This window comes from Panulirus ornatus, chromosome 35, assembly GCF_036320965.1.
Source record: "Panulirus ornatus isolate Po-2019 chromosome 35, ASM3632096v1, whole genome shotgun sequence".
Taxonomy (NCBI): domain Eukaryota; kingdom Metazoa; phylum Arthropoda; class Malacostraca; order Decapoda; family Palinuridae; genus Panulirus; species Panulirus ornatus.
This window is the reverse complement of record NC_092258.1, coordinates 1,435,516-1,455,199: the sequence shown is the minus strand read 5'-3', so window position 1 is coordinate 1,455,199 and position 19,684 is coordinate 1,435,516. Positions and strand designations below refer to the sequence as shown.

General features: G+C 38.2%; 1 protein-coding gene across 1 annotated transcript in view; it reads right to left on the bottom strand.

Annotated features, from left to right (window-relative positions):
* Positions 1 to 1,278: 1,278 nt before the first annotated feature.
* The window catches only part of IntS4 (integrator complex subunit 4), a 39,499-nt gene continuing 21,093 nt past the window's right edge, over positions 1,279 to 19,684 (bottom strand). The window contains exons 8-13 of the mRNA XM_071682845.1: positions 17,964 to 18,138; positions 16,493 to 16,626; positions 14,734 to 14,928; positions 9,900 to 10,046; positions 8,067 to 8,189; positions 1,279 to 2,485 (exon numbers count right to left, since the gene is read on the bottom strand). Of these exons, the coding sequence (XP_071538946.1) occupies positions 1,388 to 2,485; positions 8,067 to 8,189; positions 9,900 to 10,046; positions 14,734 to 14,928; positions 16,493 to 16,626; positions 17,964 to 18,138 (1,872 nt within the window). The 3' untranslated portion in view covers positions 1,279 to 1,387. The remainder of the gene's footprint in view (positions 2,486 to 8,066; positions 8,190 to 9,899; positions 10,047 to 14,733; positions 14,929 to 16,492; positions 16,627 to 17,963; positions 18,139 to 19,684) is intronic.

Sequence of the window (19,684 nt, the reverse complement as noted above, 5' to 3'; positions counted from 1 at the left end):
TGTGGTGTGAGGTGGTTTCATCGAGTAAGTAATGTAAGGGTTAGAGAGGTGTGTGGAAATAAAAAGAGCATGGTTGAGATAGTAGAAGGGGGTGTTTTGAAATGGTTTGGGAACATGGAGAGAATGAGTGAGGAAAGATTGACAAAGAGGATATATGTGTCGGAGGTGGAGGGAACGAGGAGAAGTGGGAGACCAAATTGGAGGTGGAAAGATGGAGTGAAAAAGATTTTGAGTGATTGGGGCCTGAACATGCAGGAGGGTGAAAGGCGGGCAAGGAATAGAGTGAATTGGATCGATGTGGTATACCGGGGTCGATGTGCTGTCAATGGATTGAATCAGGGCATGTAAAGCATCTGGGGTAAACCATGGAAAGTTCTGTGGGGCCTGGATGTGGAAAGGAAGCTGTGGTTTCGGGCATTAGTACATGACAGCTAGAGACTGAGTGTGAACGAATGGGGCCTTTGTTGTCTTTTCCTCGCGCTACCTCGCGCACATGAGGGGGGAGGGGGATGTTATTCCAAGTGTGGCAAGGTGGCAGTGGGAATAAATAAAGGTAGACAGTATGAATTATTTACATGTGTATATATGTATATGTCTGTGTGTGTATATATATGTGTACATTGAGATGTATAGGTATGTATATTTTGAGTGTGTTGACGTGTATGTATATACATGTGTATGGGGTGGGTTGGGCCATTTCTTTCGTCTGTTTCCTTGCGCTACCTTGCAAACGTGGGAGACAGCGACAAAGCAAAATAAATAAAAACAAAATAAATATATGTGTGTGTATATGAGTGGATGGGCCAATCTTTGTCTGTTTCCTGGTGCTACCTCGCTGACGTGAGAAACAACGATTACCTATAATACAATAAAATGAAATAAAAATACTGTATACCAGGGTCGACGTGCTGTCAGTGGACTGAAGCATCTGGGTTAAACCATGAAAAGGTCTGTGGAGCCTGGATGTGGATAGGGAGTTATGGTTTTGGTGCATTACACATGCACAGACATAAACATATATACACATGTACATATTCATACTTGCTTTAAATTATGAATTTAATAAAATTCAGTTGTCAATGATCATATGAACCCTGGAGATCCAGCAAAAATTATTTATTTTTGTGTCTAGTTAGCATAAATAAGTATGTTTAATTACAAAGCATGATTGAAACATAAAAATGTAATTTATTGTGTTTGTCCTTCAGATCATTTTCTGAATGACACATAAAAGGTAATGGATTAAAGTAATATCAGACTGGGTGATAAAACAGTATATAAGATGTATTTATTTATTGCACTGTGCAACAAATATGATGATGCAATATGATGATATTGCCAAGAGCTATGAGATGAATATTTTTATATAAAAGTAATTGTCTAAACTCTAAATACCTTTTCTAATGGTTTTAGGCCATACAAGAACCTTAACTGGTTTCACAAGTTGTATAATAGTAGCTGAATCATCAGCTTTCACAACAGAATGTCTCCGGGCAGCCAGAACTTCTTGATCACTGAGGTCCAAAACTAAAGATAAACCCACCTGACAAGCTTCAGACCATGAAACTTGTGCAGAGACTAGCACTGTTGTCAGAAGCCTATATGTGCCAGGAGCTACCAAACGAAGATGGCTTTTCGGTGGAACAACAAGATGAGTAGAGTGATCTGGGTAAGCCACACGTATACGCAATGTAGATGGGTCTGGGATGTGAGATATTTCAGCATCAAGAGGTACCCCAACCACTAAACCTGCACTTAGTTTATGAATTGCTTCACTATCTGGCTGGGGTTCAATAATTTCTGCTAAGCACATGCGAACTTGTGCTGGGTTAATTACAGGGGCTAGAGCAGGAACTGGATGGGTAAGCAAGAGTGGTTGTAGAATGCGAGCAACTGCCCCTGGACGAGGCTCTTCCAACTGGCTTAACTCTTCAAATACTGCTTCCAGGAAAGAATCGGCACTCAGTTTTTCATCAGTTAGATATCTGTGAAGGGCTTCAGTGTGTTCTAAGAAATTATCACACAGACCCAAAGCTGAGCCAGTAGAACCATGTACCACATATACTAACTGAAGGGCCAAAGTACGAACACGAAGATTTCTGATGCTGGCCTCTTCTGCTGGACTTAAGTTTGTAAAAGCATGGCGCAGTCGAAAGGTATTCTTTAAAAGTTGATCAACATTACTTTTAAGGGCTCCACTCTGCTGCATGGAAAGTGAGGAGGGAGTTAGCCAATTTCTTGTTGAGAGTATCTTGCTAAATAGTAACATACACTGTGTGTACAAGGCAGCAAAATGGGCAGCTGGTGAAAGTGCTGGGTCAATATCTGCAAGCTTGACCAAGTCAGAATGGACGGTCTGGTATACCGTTAGACGCAGCTGTGTTGAAGAACGGTCCAAGCATGATACCTTTTCCATAGACTCTCTCAGAAACCGAAGTGTATTTGTGGGAACCGCCTCCCTGGATGGTTGCCATTCCTCGCCGAGCTGCAAAATGTTTGAAGTTTAGGCATAACCTGAGATACAGTGTATAGCTACACATATGTGGAATTTTTATTAAAATACTCTAATGAACAGTTTCTAGAATATTTTGATAACTGATTTCTGTACTTACAAACTTTCATCTCAAAAAAGCTAAGGGAGGGATAACAGTGCTCAAAACTTGTCAAAGTGTTCCACAAAAATATTCCTATATAATAAAAAATGGAAGAAAAATATTGCAAAAGAATGAATACCTGTAGTTTGCAACTGACATGAAATGGAAAAAAAGAAAGGCTGTTAAAACCTGCTAATGAAATTCAATGACTAACACACCTAATGCCCACACTGCCTGACAAGCACATGGAAACACTATTCCATGCAAAGAATAATAAACATGGAAACACTATTCCATGCAAAGAATATTAAAAGAAATGAAGGAATGTATAAGCGAGTTGGTATGGCAGAGAATGCAAAGGGAATGAATTGTGAAGTGGTAGAGTGGTTGAAAACATAATACTTTGAGGTGGTTTGGGTATGAGACAATGATTAAAAGGGTTGGTGTGTGACAGGAAAGAAATACTGGAAGAATGCATGGAATGGTGTAAGCAAAGGAGGCATGTAAGAACAAGGATAAGTGGAGACTTGCCATGGCCACCTTTTTGCTGGTAGTTCCTAGAGGGAGTAGACATCAGAGGTATAGAGAGAAGTAACAAACAAGCTGCAAGATGACAAGCATCAGTTTAATTTTGTGACAAGAAAAATTAGATATTGTTTACTAAACCTTATATATTCATTAAACATACTATAAAGAAGAGAGCTGAACCTTGTGGTAACCACACCAGTTACATGTGACAACTCAGATTTTGTACCATTTAAAACCACAGACTCTTTTCAGTTTTGTACCATTTAAAACCACAGACTCTTTTCAGTTTGTTAGTATGTCTCCCAGATCCCAAAATGAGTACCAATACCACATGACTTGGTTTTGCACATTTCATTTAGGGCTATACAAAACCCTTCAGAAAGTCTCGACAAATGAAATATTCTACCAAAGTCCCTGTATGTTAATAGAAAAAGATAAATCACAGCAGGTTTGTAAGGCATGATCTATTCCTATTTAACATTTACATATAAGATCTATTTTCTTTTTTTACGGGTGCTTTGCAATCATTTCAAACAAATATAAAGCAATTGGACCTGGATTAGGGGGATATAAAGCAATTGGACCAGGATTAGGGGGATAAAGATTTAGTTCAAGGAGGAACTCAGGACTTCATCCCAGCCAAGATGGAGGAACATAAGATTTCATCCTAGCCAAGATTACAGATGGAAAATCAATACTGATCCCAAAATCCATGTAAAAGCTACACAAGGGAAACCCTTCAGCCCTCCCATACTGCCAAATCTGGCATTTCAAGATGGGATGGGTATCAAATATGCCCCAGTGAAAAGGACAAAAAGACATTGGATGAACTTAAATGAAACAAATAATGCATTGATACAGGAAGGGTTGATTGATTAAAAAAAGATGTCAGATGTGTAAGATAGTCGTTTTGATAAACAAGAATTCATGCCTGGTGTTGAATTAGTTGTTCTAGATCGCTGAGGAGAAAAAAATCACAGGATGCTGCAGATTCATCCAATACATTTAAAATATTCAACAGAATAGAAAACTTCTATTTAAAGGCAATTACTTGCAACACAATTCAAAAATATTTGTTAATCAATATACCAATCATTGCTTTGCATACCCCAAGTCATTACTGATTATCATTCCAAGGAATTTTTTATTTTTGCTCAACTTCCAATAATGACTTACCAAACATTTTATAGTGTTCTTGTTTAGTAAAGGTACTGTAGTTTTATGGTCAAAGTGCAGGTCTTTGCATATGTTTACAATGAGATTCATTTGCCATGCCTCTTACCACTGAACCAAGTTTTCTAAATTATTTTGAATCATTTAGAAAACTTCCTTTGTTTGGGCCTTATTTCCCAATTTCATCTCTGGTAAAGTTTACAATGCTACAAGTGAGTCCTGTCTCTGGATCAATGATACAAATAATGAAAAGTATAGGTCCTACGATTGAGCCTTGTGGCACCCTGCTTTCCACGCTTAGCCAACTATTAAATGCCACTCTATTTTCTATCTGAAAGCCAGTCTGCTGTCCACATGCACATTCAACTTCCTATGTCATTAACTAATTTAACCCAATAATATCTTGTAAGGTACTGATTCAATATCCTAAGTCATTAACTAATTTCACACAATAATATCTTGTACGGTACAGTAGCAAAAGCCAACTGGAAGTCTACGTGCTGTTCATAACATCTGAGGGCACTTCTGAATTCAATAATTATTACAATATGATAAAAAAAAATTTATCCCTGGGGAAAGAGGAGAAAGAATACTTGCCAAGTATTCTATGCATGCCATAGAAGGCAACTTAAAGGGATGGAAACAAGGGGCTGGAAATCTTCCCTTCTTGTTTTAATTTTCCAAAAGAAGGAACAGAGAAGGGGGCTAAGTGTGGATTTTACCCTCTGGCTCAGTCATCTGTTCTTGATGCTACCTCACTTACATGGGAAACAGTGAATATATATGAAAACATAAAGTACCAGGAGAGACTGAGTACAGAATGGAAAAAGGTGAGAACAATGGAAGTAAGGGGAGTGGGGGAGGAATGGGATGTATTTAGGGAATCAGTGATGGATTGCGCAAAAGATGCTTGTGGCATGAGAAGAGTGGGAGGTGGGTTGATTAGAAAGGGTAGTGAGTGGTGGGATGAAGAAGTAAGAGTATTAGTGAAAGAGAAGAGAGAGGCATTTGGACGATTTTTGCAGGGGAAAAAATGCAATTGAGTGGGAGATGTATAAAAGAGACAGGAGGTCAAGAGAAAGGTGCAAGAGGTGAAAAAAAGGGCAAATGAGAGTTGGGGTGAGAGAGTATCATTAAATTTTAGGGAGAATAAAAAGATGTTCTGGAAGGAGGTAAATAAAGTGCGTAAGACAAGGGAGCAAATGGGAACTTCAGTGAAGGGCGCAAATGGGGAGGTGATAACAAGTAGTGGTGATGTGAGAAGGAGATGGAGTGAGTACTTTGAAGGTTTGTTGAATGTGTTTGATGATAGAGTGGCAGATATAGGGTGTTTTGGTCGAGGTGGTGTGCAAAGTGAGAGGGTTAGGGAAAATGATTTGGTAAACAAGAGAAGAGGTAGTGAAAGCTTTGCGGAAGATGAAAGCCGGCAAGGCAGCAGGTTTGGATGGTATTGCAGTGGAATTTATTAAAAAAGGGGGTGACTGTATTGTTGACTAGTTGGTAAGGTTATTTAATGTATGTATGACTCATGGTGAGGTGCCTGAGGATTGGCAGAATGCGTGCATAGTGCCATTGTACAAAGGCAAAGGGGATAAGAGTGAGTGCTCAAATTACAGAGGTATAAGTTTGTTGAGTATTCCTGGTAAATTATATGGGAGGGTATTGATTGAGAGGGTGAAGGCATGTACAGAGCATCAGATTGGGGAAGAGCAGTGTGGTTTCAGAAGTGGTAGAGGATGTGTGGATCAGGTGTTTGCTTTGAAGAATGTATGTGAGAAATACTTAGAAAAGCAAATGGATTTGTATGTAGCATTTATAGATCTGGAGAAGGCATATGATAGAGTTGATAGAGATGCTCTGTGGAAGGTATTAAGAGTATATGGTGTGGGAGGAAAGTTGTTAGAAGCAGTGAAAAGTTTTTATCGAGGATGTAAGGCATGTGTACGTGTAGGAAGAGAGGAAAGTGATTGGTTCTCAGTGAATGTAGGTTTGCGGCAGGGGTGTGTGATGTCTCCATGGTGGTTTAATTTGTTTATGGATGGGGTTGTTAGGGAGGTAAATGCAAGAGTTTTGGAAAGAGGGGCAAGTATGAAGTCTGTTGGGGATGAGAGAGCTTGGGAAGTGAGTCTGTTGTTGTTCGCTGATGATACAGCGCTGGTGGCTGATTCATGTGTGAAACTGCAGAAGCTGGTGACTGAGTTTGGTAAAGTGTGTGAAGAAGAAAGTTAAGAGTAAATGTGAATAAGAGCAAGGTTATTAGGTACAGTAGGGTTGAGGGTCAAGTCAATTGGGAGGTGAGTTTGAATGGAGAAAAACTGGAGGAAGTGAAGTGTTTTAGATATCTGGGAGTGGATCTGGCAGCGGATGGAACCATGGAAGCGGAAGTGGATCATAGGGTGGGGGAGGGGGCGAAAATTCTGGGGGCCTTGAAGAATGTGTGGAAGTCGAGAACATTATCTCGGAAAGCAAAAATGGGTATGTTTGAAGGAATAGTGGTTCCAACAATGTTGTATGGTTGCAAGGCGTGGGCTATGGATAGAGTTGTGCGCAGGAGGATGGATGTGCTGGAAATGAGATGTTTGAGGACAATGTGTGGTGTGAGGTGGTTTGATCGAGTGAGTAACGTAAGGGTAAGAGAGATGTGTGGAAATAAAAAGAGCGTGGTTGAGAGAGCAGAAGAGGGTGTTTTGAAGTGGTTTGGGCACATGGAGAGAATGAGTGAGGAAAGATTGACCAAGAGGATATATGTGTCGGAGGTGGAGGGAACGAGGAGAAGAGGGAGACCAAATTGGAGGTGGAAAGATGGAGTGAAAAAGATTTTGTGTGATCGGGGCCTGAACATGCAGGAGGGTGAAAGGAGGGCAAGGAATAGAGTGAATTGGAGCGATGTGGTATACCGGGGTTGACGTGCTGTCAGTGGATTGAATCAAGGCATGTGAAGCGTCTGGGGTAAACCATGGAAAGCTGTGTAGGTATGTATATTTGCGTGTGTGGACGTATGTATATACATGTGTATGGGGGGGGGTTGGGCCATTTCTTTCGTCTGTTTCCTTGCGCTACCTCGCAAACGCGGGAGACAGCGACAAAGTATAATAAAAAAAAAAAAAAAAAATAACAATGATACAGATAATGAAAAGTATAGGTCCTACGATTGAGCCTTGTTTTTTTTAATTTTCCAAAAGAAGGAACAGAGAAGGGGGCCAGGTGAGGATGTTCCCTCAAAGGTCCAGTCCTCTGTTCTTGACGCTACCTTGCTAATGCGGGAAATGGCGAATAGTATAAAAAAAAAAATAACAAAAAAGATGTCGAAGAAATTCATTAAACCTAACCTTTGTTAGAGAGCACAAATTTTTATTTTAAAGATCTAACAATTTTACTCCTGAAAATTGTTTCCAAGATCTTAAAGAAAACCAAAAGAGGAAGTCTGAGAAAGATACTGCATTATATAATGCAAGGAAAGGTAGACAGGCAGAGAAGGGAGTGCCATTTTTAAAAGGCATATAAGAAGAACAGGTGTGAAAAGAATTCCATAAGAGGATTAGAACATGATTCACAGGAAGACTGACACTAAGGTGGAAGAATAGAGACTGAGTATGATTAATGGTGGCATAAATGAACATCCAAAAGGTGCACTGACCATGATTTTTGGAGGCCATTCTTCATTGGTTATCATGTATAAGAGCTAGTGTATATGATACAGATGCATAATTAAAAAAAATTGTACAATAAAAATCACAACTAATTACTACAGATCTTTCCACGGGGTCTCACCTTAAGAACTGGCACCAGCTGAGGCATGGTATCACGAAGATAAGCATAGTGACGAAGTGTGTGCTGCTCCAGAAGAGGGAGGATGGTGGGGCAATGAACAGCTGCATTGAGTACTAGTATAAGCTGTGAAAAGCAGTACAGACATTACTTTCCTAATCAAAACACTGTCATCATAAAAAACACATGATAGCTTAAAACATTTACACAGTTCACTGCATAGTACTTATTGACATGGTTCTATTATTATAAATAACTCAAGATTCTGCAGTGTCTGCCAAAATTTTGCCCACCCCATATATTTTCAAAGACGACATATGGCTAAAATTTATTGTGGATACAAGCATATGACATTCTTAGGGTGAAAAATCATTGTACATCTGGGTGCTGAGAGTTTTCTGCAGGCACTGTACACCGTATCCTATAATGCATTATACACAAAGGAAAAGTGACTCCATCTGCTTGTGGTTATGCTGTTTTCACCTTCACCAAGACTGTATCACTGTCAGTGAATAAAAAGGAGTTCAGGCTCACTGAGAAACCTTTCACTCGAAAGGAGTCCATCACTGCCATGCTACTGATTAAAGCAGTGCCTCAGTACAGCAGGAACCTCATAAAAAGGGTCCTGAGGTTATATAATTGAATTAATCATCAACATATATCCAGTTCACTTTAATCTTTTTGCTGTGGACCCCATATTCATCCATTTCACATTCATTCAATTTTTTTCTTTACATATGGCATTTTTACGAGCAGGCCAATTTTGTAGGCAAATTAAAAAAATTGCCAGAAGCAATAAGCCTCACCCATATGAAGATGAATTAAGAACTTTGGGGTGTAGTTACCTGGTTAATGTCCTGAAAACAGCAACACTAGACAAAATAAATTATTAAAGTAAAGCCATCTTTTTTCATAGGATCCCATGTATAAAGATGTTACATTCCTTGGAATCTAGCATGGGACTTTTTCTACAATGGATGGATTTCTAAAAAAGAAAATCAAAGAAGACAAGCCATTAGACACTTTTAGGATTGTACAAAAGTGATTACAGGGCTCTGTACAGGAAGAAATGTCATTTTCATCAATATAAATAACCCATCAAAGAGGACTTAAATCATACATGAATATGTAAGTGATGCCACATGTATGAAAGAAATATGGAACACTCACAAGAGCAGCAACTTACTACAAATACCTGGGAAAGCAGGAAATATGGTCAGATACATGGCTTATAAAATTCAGCTGACACAAGTGTAAAGTATTAAGATTGGGAAAGGGTGAAAAGAGACTGAACTCTTAATATCATAAACAGGAAAAAAAATACCTTTTCAAGTTGGAAGAAAGTTTGAGGAAGTGTTCTTCAGGGATCAGTGGCAGCAAATTACTATATAGATTATTCTCTATCAAAAAATGGCTTCAAGTAAATGAGCTACAGGAATTTCCATATTTTAAAAGAAGTGTTAGAAATATGTGGAAACATTTCTTCAGCAATGAAGTAGTGAAATTGTGGAACAATCTAAGAAGAGAGAAAGTAAGTACAGATGGCACTAAGAAAAAGTATTTACAGTGTACAATATGTCACTTCAAATGTAATTTCAAACTGACTGTATGCTATAGGTGACTGAAGAGAGCTTTTAAATAGGGACAGGAAATTTTTGAAATATCATTATCTTAAGTAAATTCATTATCCCCAAGAACTTTTACAAGTTATGGATAAATAAATGTTTCAAGGGAAGATTTTAAGGACTGAGTCTTTAGAGGTGAGGAAAAAACTTGAACTTTTTCTTAAGCCATTAGAAATACATTATGTAATACCTGAAAAATATTATTTCTCACCTTACAAATGTATTCACCATCTTGCACACTAGGTTCAACACCATCGAAATATGGGTGTATGAGAAGAAGTTGTGGTACTAATGCTTGTACTAATATAGGATGGTTTGATCCTAAGCGACGCAAACAACGATGGATACTACGACGATCCTGAAAAATAAAGATATGAATGAGGAATTCTTCAGGAAAGACATAAAAATTATTTCAAAGATAATTTTAATGTTATTTTTATGTGCTTCACTCCTTGAAAATCAACATCATAGTCAAAACAAACTTATAGACAATGACTGTGAAGTATTGCTGTTGTTGTGTAACCATAACAAAAGTAATTTCTGTTAATATCTGAGAAAATTAATTCGCTAAAGTAAAACTAAAAGAATACTCAGGTACCAAAAGCCTATATGTATGGGTACCAATGGGAGGGAAATACTAAAAATATGAATGAGCCACTGCAGTGTCCCTGGATATTTAGTAAAAACCATTAGAAATGTTTCCTATGTACACTGCTATCCACAACCATTCCCTACAAACCTTTCTATAGTTTACCCATGGTGCTTTACATGCTCTGGTTCAGCCCACTGGCAGCATGTCAACCCCAGTAAACTACATCATTCCAATTCACTCTATCCCATGCATATCTTTCATCCTCCTGCATGTTCAGGCCTGATTGCTCAAAATCTTTTTCACTCCATCCTTCCACCTCCAATTTGGTCTCCCCATTCTCCTTGTCTCCTCCATTTCTTACATATCAATCCTCTTATTCAATCTTTCCTTAATCATTCTCTCCATGTATACAAACCATTTCAGGACATCCTCCTCTGCTCTCTCAACCACACTCATTTTATTACTACACATCTCTTAACCTTTCATTACTTAATCAAAGCACCTCACACATGTATTGTCCTCAAACATATCATTTCTAACACATCCACCCTCCTCTGCACAGCCTTACCTACAGCCCATTCCTCACATCCATATATTTTTGGGACTACTATTCCTTCAAACATACCCATTTTTGTCCAACCAGATACTGTTCTCTCCACCCCTTCTTAAGTGCTCCCAGAACCTTCAACCTCTTCCCCACTTTATGACTCATTTTCACTTCCATGGTTCCATTTGCTACCATGTCCTCTCCCAGATACCTAAAACATCTCACTTCCTCCAATTTTTCTCCATTTAAACCCATAGCCCAACTAACCTGTCCCTCAACCCTGCTAAACCTAATAACTTTACTTTTATTCAAATTCACTCTCAACTTTCTCCTTTCATACACTCTTCCTAACTCCATCATCAACTGCAGTTTCATACTTGAATCTTCCACACAAGAATATCCTTAATATTCTCAAAAGCTAGGGACTATATGGAACAGCTACATCATACTATCATGTAATTAGTCTTTCTTAAAGGTATGTTGATTATGCAAGGTTCTGGATAACATAAAGATTAATTCATGCTGGCCCCCAGCAAATTCTAATAAAAATCATATTCTCTGAGAACTGTATGAGAATTGAAGTAGTTTATAATGCCTTAAGCTTCCAACAGAACATACTATACAATAAATAAAGTTAAGAACAGTTGTGACTGTAAAAGTAGGTTTGAACTACTACCCTTTAAACTATTCACTACAAATGGTCCATACATGTCAAAGTATTTTATTTTCTGTTAACTGTAACTGGAGTGTACACAGAGTGACCATAGTCCTTGAATCGTCAACCTCTGCTTTCAGGCAAAACTTTATAACGTAAATGATGTCTGTATGAGACCTGTGCACTCTCAGTATGTATCAATCTGTGAAGTTCTGAAACTCTTACAGAATAACAGATATTAGTGATGAAAACCCTTTTCATCCATATATGTTTGTGACAAAACCACTTCCAGAAATACTGCATTCCTCTAAATATGCCTGAAGGTACAGCTAGCAAGTCTCATATGCATAGCAGTAAGATGCATACCTTAAAGAGCACATATCTTGGGTAAAGCAATTTTTCACCTGTTTCAGTTATACATCATCTTATTTTGAAAATTAAGTACTAATACATACTTCCAACAAAATTTCTTAAGAGTATTTCAGAATCTCCCTCACACAGAGTATACTGTGTATATCAAAACTGCCAGCAAGATACGGTTCAGAGCTAGGTAGCTAGAAGTTTCAGCTTTAATCTCATCTAACTTTTCACATCAGTTCTTACCACATGTCCATACTATGTGAAGAAACCACCCTCAGTTACATCCACTCCATACACATTTACTTCTACATTAAGTTACCTCCTTCAATTAAACTGGTCAAAATTTTTACTTTTTTGTCCCACAAACTAAAAAAGGTGGACCTTATTGTACTTTTTATGCTGAATTCTTATCTGTATTTAGAAATTTTTTATCAGGTACTGTTTTTAAGTGACAGAGCAATGAAATTTTACAATAAGTATATATTACTCATTCAGAAATAAGGCTGGTATTACAACTAAAAAACTAACCTCTAAAATGTAGAAGTGTATGATTTTTGGCTATGTCTTGCCTCAGGAACATCCCTCCCTAATGTTTAGCAGTAATCTGCCAACACAGTGGGACTCCACTTTCCTTGGTACCGCTTTTCCAAGTCTAAAATGTGCTGGTGAAATCTTTCCCTGTGCACATCACTAACTGCCCCAAGATTTTCCGGAAAAAAGTCTAAGTGCAGAGTCCAAAAAGCAAATATGTAGACTCATAAGGCACCTCAGAGTTTTATATGAAGTCAACAGATCTTTTACAACATCACAGTAATTTTCTGATCTGTGATTCCCCCAAAAATCTTTGTAAACTCTCTTAAATGACAGCTGTGCAGTCTTTTAACTTCATTTAGCTCTTCAGCAGATTTTTCATCTCAAAGCAGTTCCCTGATCTGTGGTCCTACAAAAATACCCATGTTTTTTGCATCACTGATTCTAGGGAATTTATCCATGGCCAATTTTATCCATATCTTTGACGAAGTTCTTCATCAACCTGAGCTTAATGCGCAAAGGAAGCAGATAAATTTTCTTAGAGTCAACAAGAGGATTGATGACATTTTTACTTGATGGAGTCAGTGATGTTCATTTTGGCCACACTTTCTTTACCTAATGACTGTCCCACTCACAGAGGAAACAACAGAACTTCATGTAACCAAGTTGCATTCCAGGTAAAAGTGCCACACCTTTTGGTCACCACATACACTCTACGTTAAGTCCCCATACTACATTTTTTTTCCAAAAGAAGCTTCATATTATTATATGATTCCTTCATTTTAGCTGCAAGAGCCAGAGGAACTGAGGGGAACTTATTTCCACTGAAGAGTAGAACTGCTTTCAAGCTTACTTTTGAAGAGTCAATAAACAAGTGCCACTCATGTGTTATATTCGTGGCCAAGGGCCTCTATAAAAGAATGAACATCATTGCATAACACCAGACTATCTTCAAGGGAGAAAAATTCTTGAAAACGACATAGCCATCACGATAAAAACAAACTTTAGTTTCATTCTGGAGAAGATTCCAGTCCTTTAACCTGGAACCCAAAAGTTAGGCTTGCTTCTTTGACAAATTCAAATTGTGGATGAGATCACTAAGATCCCCTAGACTTAGCAAATGTGGTTCACATAAAGAAGAGCTTGCTTCAAATGTTGAATCCATATTGTCCTCTACCTGGTCAATTTCTCATCACCAGATTCATTGTCACTCTGTGTCATCTTTCTTGGAGGCTCTAGCACAGGTAACAGCTGATTGCAAGGTACTGGCATCATAACAGATGATAAATTAGGATGTTTAACTATGCTTGGGTTTTGATGCTATATCATTTATATCTGCCAAGCAGAAGTAGTAATTCCAAACATGATCTTTGGGTTCTCTCCAAACCACAGGAATGGCAAAAGACATTTGGTGTTTACCCACTTTACAAGCAAAGTAATGCTCATAGTGTTTCTTATTGAGGGGTGTGAAAGAACATTTTTGCAATATGAATGTCTATTCACCACAGATGTAGCATAAATAACTCAAACTATTTACACAATTTCTCAGCATTATAATGATGGATAGGGTATCAGCACAACACTTGAATATACAATAGTACAATATGTCAACAGAATGGAAAAGACTGTTCACACATTGAGTTCTAACCTGCAACTTACAGAGAACTGCTACGTAGGAGTGGATATTGTTTGAATATCCCAACATTTCCCTTCATGTTTCTGCAGGCCCCAGGTGACTCATTTATTTAGGCTTGTGCTTTCAAAATGAAGCTATTGCACTTCACAAACAATGCAAAAGATGTTTTCACTGCAAAAGCTGTGTTTGTTAAACTTTTTGTTTCAGACGCTCCATAGAGCGCTGGTACATACATACTGTATGTAATGATATGTTAGTATGCTGGAACAAAAAACTATAGGTGACAGAGAAATTCTGAAAGCATATTTAGATTCAGCATGCAAAAATACATAGGAAACATTTTTTTCCATGGAACAAAATCTTTGTTGACCAGTGTTATCTGATGGAGGTCTTCTACCCCTACAGTTGAAGACAAATTAAAGTTGATGAGTTGTGTTGTTGGCTGAATAGGCTATTGGAGGCCGTAGTCCACAAGTCAGGTAACCACTACAGCCTGGCTGATCGGACACTTTGTAGATACCTATCCAAAGCCTTCTTAAATTTCTCCACTGTACAACCTATGGTATTTCCAATGACTGCAGGGAAGGTATTGGTCCACATTTCTAATGTTATTTCACCTACTTAAAATTTTATGGAGAAAACATTTGACTTCTTTATTGTAATCAATAACGATCTGGCATTATGGATAAAATAATACTGCAAGTTCATAATAGTAAAAACTGACCTGTGGGTATCGGCGGAGATTGTCAAGAAGACCAGTCACACAGAGTTTCACGCAAGCAATTGTGGAGAGAAGAGTGGTACCTAAGAAAGTGTGAAGACTCTCACGAATGTCTAAAGAAGAATCTTTCAAGGCAAACAAAATCTCTTCCAACTGATCAGCTCGGAGAGTGATATGGCTGGCTACTTGTTGTAATACCTGTATGGGCAAAATTGTAATACAACCAATGAAAATTTGAAAAGGTGTACAATGATAAAAATTTTTTTTACTGATACCTACCTAAAGTTTATTGATACTCTCTCAACTCAACTCTCATTTGCCCTCTTTTTCAACCCTTGCACCTTCCTCTTGACCTCCTGCTGTCAGTTATTTGCACTCCTTCCTTGTATCATCCAAACACCTCTTTTCTCTTTCACTGACAACTTTATTTCTTCATCCCACCACTCACTAGCATTTCTAATCTCTCCACCTCCCACCTTTCTCATACCACATGCATCTCTTGCACATGTCATTGCTGCTTCCCTAAATACATCCTCATCCAATCCCCTCACTTCATTCGCTCTCACCTTTTGCCATTCTACACTCAATCTCTCCTGGTATTTCTTCACACAAGTATCCTTTCCAATCTCATTTACTCTCATCACTCTCTTCTCCCCAACATTCTTTCTTCTTTTTTGAAAACCTCTACAAATCTTATCCTTTGTCTCCACAATATTGTAATCCCACATCCCACCAGCTGCCCCTCTCAGCACATTTACATACATCTCTCTTGTATATGCCTATCAATTAATATGTAATCTAATAAAGCCCAATGTCCATCTCCTACTCACATTCATATACTCGTGTATATATCTCCTTTTAAGCCAGGTATTCCCAATCACCAGTCCTTTTTCAGCACACAAATCCATGAGCTCTTCATCATTTCCATTCACAACACTGAATACCCCATGTGCATCAATTATACCCTCAACTGCCACATTACTCACCTTCGCATTTAAATCACCCATCACTAATACCTAGTCTCATGTACCAAAACTGCTGACACACTCACTCAGTTGCTCCCAAAACACTTGCCTCTCAAGATCTTTCTTCTCATGACCAGGTTCATAAGCACCAATAATCACCCATCTCTTGCCATCCACTTTCACTTTTACCCACATCAATCTAAAATTTACTTCTTTCATGACCAGGTTCATAAGCACCAATAATCACCCATCTCTTGCCATCCACTTTCACTTTTACCCACATCAATCTAAAATTTACTTCTTTACACTCTGTCACACACTCCCATAACTCCTGCTTCAGGAGTAGTGCTACTCCTTCCTTAGCCCCTGTCCTCTCACCAACCCCTGACTTTAAGCCTTTGACATTTCCAAATCATACTTCTCCTTTACCAATGAGCTTTGTTTCATTAAGAGCCAGAACATCCAGGTTTCTTTCCTCAAACATACCACGTTATCTCTCCTTTCTTCTCATCTTGGTTACATCTGCTTACAATTAGACACCCCAATCTAAGAGTTCAAGGAGGATGAGCACTCACTGCTTGACTCCTGCTTCCTCTCAGAAATTGAAGTACAAGAAGGGGAGGGTTTCCAGCCCCCCGCTCCCACCCCCTTTAGTTGCCGTCTACAACACGCAGGGAATACGTAGGAAGTATTCTTTCCCTCCCGCCCCCAGGGATAAACTATAAAGATAATCAAATATATGAATAAAACATCAGTACAGTAACATTTAGTGGAATATAAAACATCAAAATTCATACCTGAATTGCTTTTAGACGAACTTCTTCAATTTCATCATTAAACATGTCGACAAGGAAATCAAGAGACTGATTGGCAAACTGTGCATTGTTAAGAGCCAGAGCACAGATAGAGTCAAGGGCTGCATTTCGCACCTCTGCAAAATGAACATTTTTATTAACCACACATAATTTGCAAAATGGAAAGGATCTTAAAATCATACACATGCACCAATGAGGCAATGAGGTCAAGCCCTCTACCAAAAAAAATATCCTTTAGAACACCACCTATAAAAATATAATTCATGAAATTCTGACATGAGTAAGTCTTACTACCCCTTACAATGCTAAAATAGCAGAATCACATTAACTTGCTACGTAAGTGACACAAAAAACAAAGCTGAAATGACCATGTCAAAACCATCTTCAAATCTTCCAGCTACTGTCCTTACATTCCCTATTGATTCAAACACTTGGATTTCCTGCCCCTACATTAAAGGGAATCTCTTTGGCCTTCATTCTTGCAAAACTCACATATGCTTTTCACAGCCTATCTCCTTTATCCACTACACATCAGGAGCCTCCAAAACAACAACCATCATGATCCTCTCCTACCACCTGGCCCTCATGTAATTGTTCAGGATTAAGCTACTTAACCATCTTTGCTATTGTCACCTCCTCCCTCCTTGGATCTATCCCAAAGCTACAGTCTGGCACCACAATAGCAGCAATCTCATATAAGCAAATACAGACCATTAAAAGACCAAACAAGAACATCTAACTTTGTATATGTGTAAAGACTGACCCACTTTACATTCCCACTGTTGACCATTTTTGTACTTACTCTATGTTTTTTCTTTGTAATAATCTAACCTTTGGCTGTATTAATTCAACAACCTCCTAATTATCATTATCAATACTATCTATGAAGGCAAAGATGAGCATGTTTGATAGTGCAGTAGTCCTAATGATGTTGCATGAGAAGGTTGACTAAATTTAAAAATGGATGTAAGCAAATGAAGCCATTTCTTTATTTGTTCTTGATGCTATCTTGCTAATGCGGGAGACAGTGAACAAGTATGAAAAAATATCATTAACATTTACTGACTGGATATGAAAAAACTTATTAGAATATACAAATCTAGTTTAGTCACACCACTCAAATGATACAAATCAAGACACAAGTTTAAATTAAGTGCAACAAAGATAGTACTGTACTTAAAAATGACAGCTGAGTTTGAGATGGCTTAGCAGCTAAGAATCTGCTCATACTGGAAGAGCAGAGAACAGGTAAGGCCATGATTACAGCTCCTTAATCTTTTAATGAAATTCTGTCAGCAATTATGACACTGCTCTTCAACACATCCTGTTTCAATTTCAAAACCAATATGCTACCGCTTAAAATTTACCTCATGTGCTAAAATCTAAAGATGTGATCCTTCTTGACACTTTAAACAAATATTTTCCCCAACAATTATCTCTAGTAAAATCTTACCCAAAAACTCATCTTCTAAGCCATGCACAAAGGCTCCACATGCACCAGTATCAATAACAGAAACAGAATCAGCTTCAACTTCTTCTTTTGGGGCATCATCCATCCATCTTTTGCCTGATGACCATTCTCCAGAAGACACCATTGCACGTGCACGTTCATGAGCAGACCGCTTTCTCTAAAAAGTCAAACAAATTTCTCAGTGAATACTTTAATAAACAGTGAACAATATCAGGTTAATACACAACTTAGCTATGATCTGGATCTGTATACAATAGATAACATGACCATGCCTATCTATGAAAGATTACACTGTGCAGTACCAATATTTCAAAGTAATGCTTTCTTCTATTAAAACAGTCTAAGCAGCACATGAAGCCCATGTTGACTAAGAATACTACACATACTATAAACAGTACTCTATAAATGATACCTTGGTCAAAGTATGCTAGGAAATATCATATCTCTTTACCATCACCAGTCACCAAAGTCCATCATTCCTGGATGACAAAAAGATAAAATCAAGTGTTGCTACTTAATTCCTTCCAAGTGGCTAGATGAAGGCCAAATGCAAAGAATAGTGGAGGCATAGGTGGAGGGGTCCTGTGCTGGCCTCCTCCCTCTTACTTCCACTGGAATCACTCTTGAGTCACATAATTCTTCAAATTTCACCTCTTATTCATTTTCACTTTCCACAAATGCTCCTCCTCATCAGTTACATCATCCAAAACTCTAAGCTTTTCCACAGGATCACTGTACACATGACCTGAGAGGTCAACAACATGCACCTACACAAATGATTGTAGGGGAGCTGAGTAGAGCCAAACTTTTCTCTAGGCATCCTACTGAACACCATCTTTCTCTACTGTACTATATATCTTTTTGACCAACCCATCATTGTAGGAGTACTGAGAGCATAATTTTTCTCAAGGCATCCTACTGGCCACCATCCTGCTCTATAGTACTATATATCTTCTTGACTAACCTATCATCCACCATACATTCTTAATTACCATACCATCCTAAGAGACTTTTCTAAAGACTGCTACACTTTTACCATCCCTTATCTTCATTCTTCAATCTATCTACCCTTATCCTAGTGAACAGCACAAATTCTCCATCTCTAATGCTCTTACATTTTATCTATCTTGACTTACATACACTTGAGTTATCGAGAAAGTACTCCATAACACCTGTACTGCAACATGGCAGCACAATGATCTGTTAAACAGCATGCAAAGTGCCACTGGTCTGCCAAAAATATTGGTGGTAATGTTTAAACGATGTATGAATCCATATCTAGCAACCTAACAACAAAGCCAGAAGAAATATTTTGCATCATAATTACCCAGAAATCATTAAGGAGAGTGTAACTGCAATATAAAAGAAATTATTTCTCATGTTTTAGTGCTTATATTTTGGTGAAAATAAAGTCTGTTTTTCAATTATACAAGACGTGAGGGTCAGTGATGGCTGCATAGTGAGCCAGCAATACAGTGATTATCAAGCTGCACTCCTTTATCCATTTAGCTTACCGACACATGGACTAATGGCGTTCTATCCACAAACATAAAATCACTCTTTGTGACACATAACATCTGACAACGCTTAACTCACACAGCTCATTCTTCATAACAATAAGCTAGCCCTGCCTTCTGGCAAAATGGTAGGAACATCTAGGCAGGAGCATTAGGTAGTATTAGGTAGGAACATTTGACAGGAAC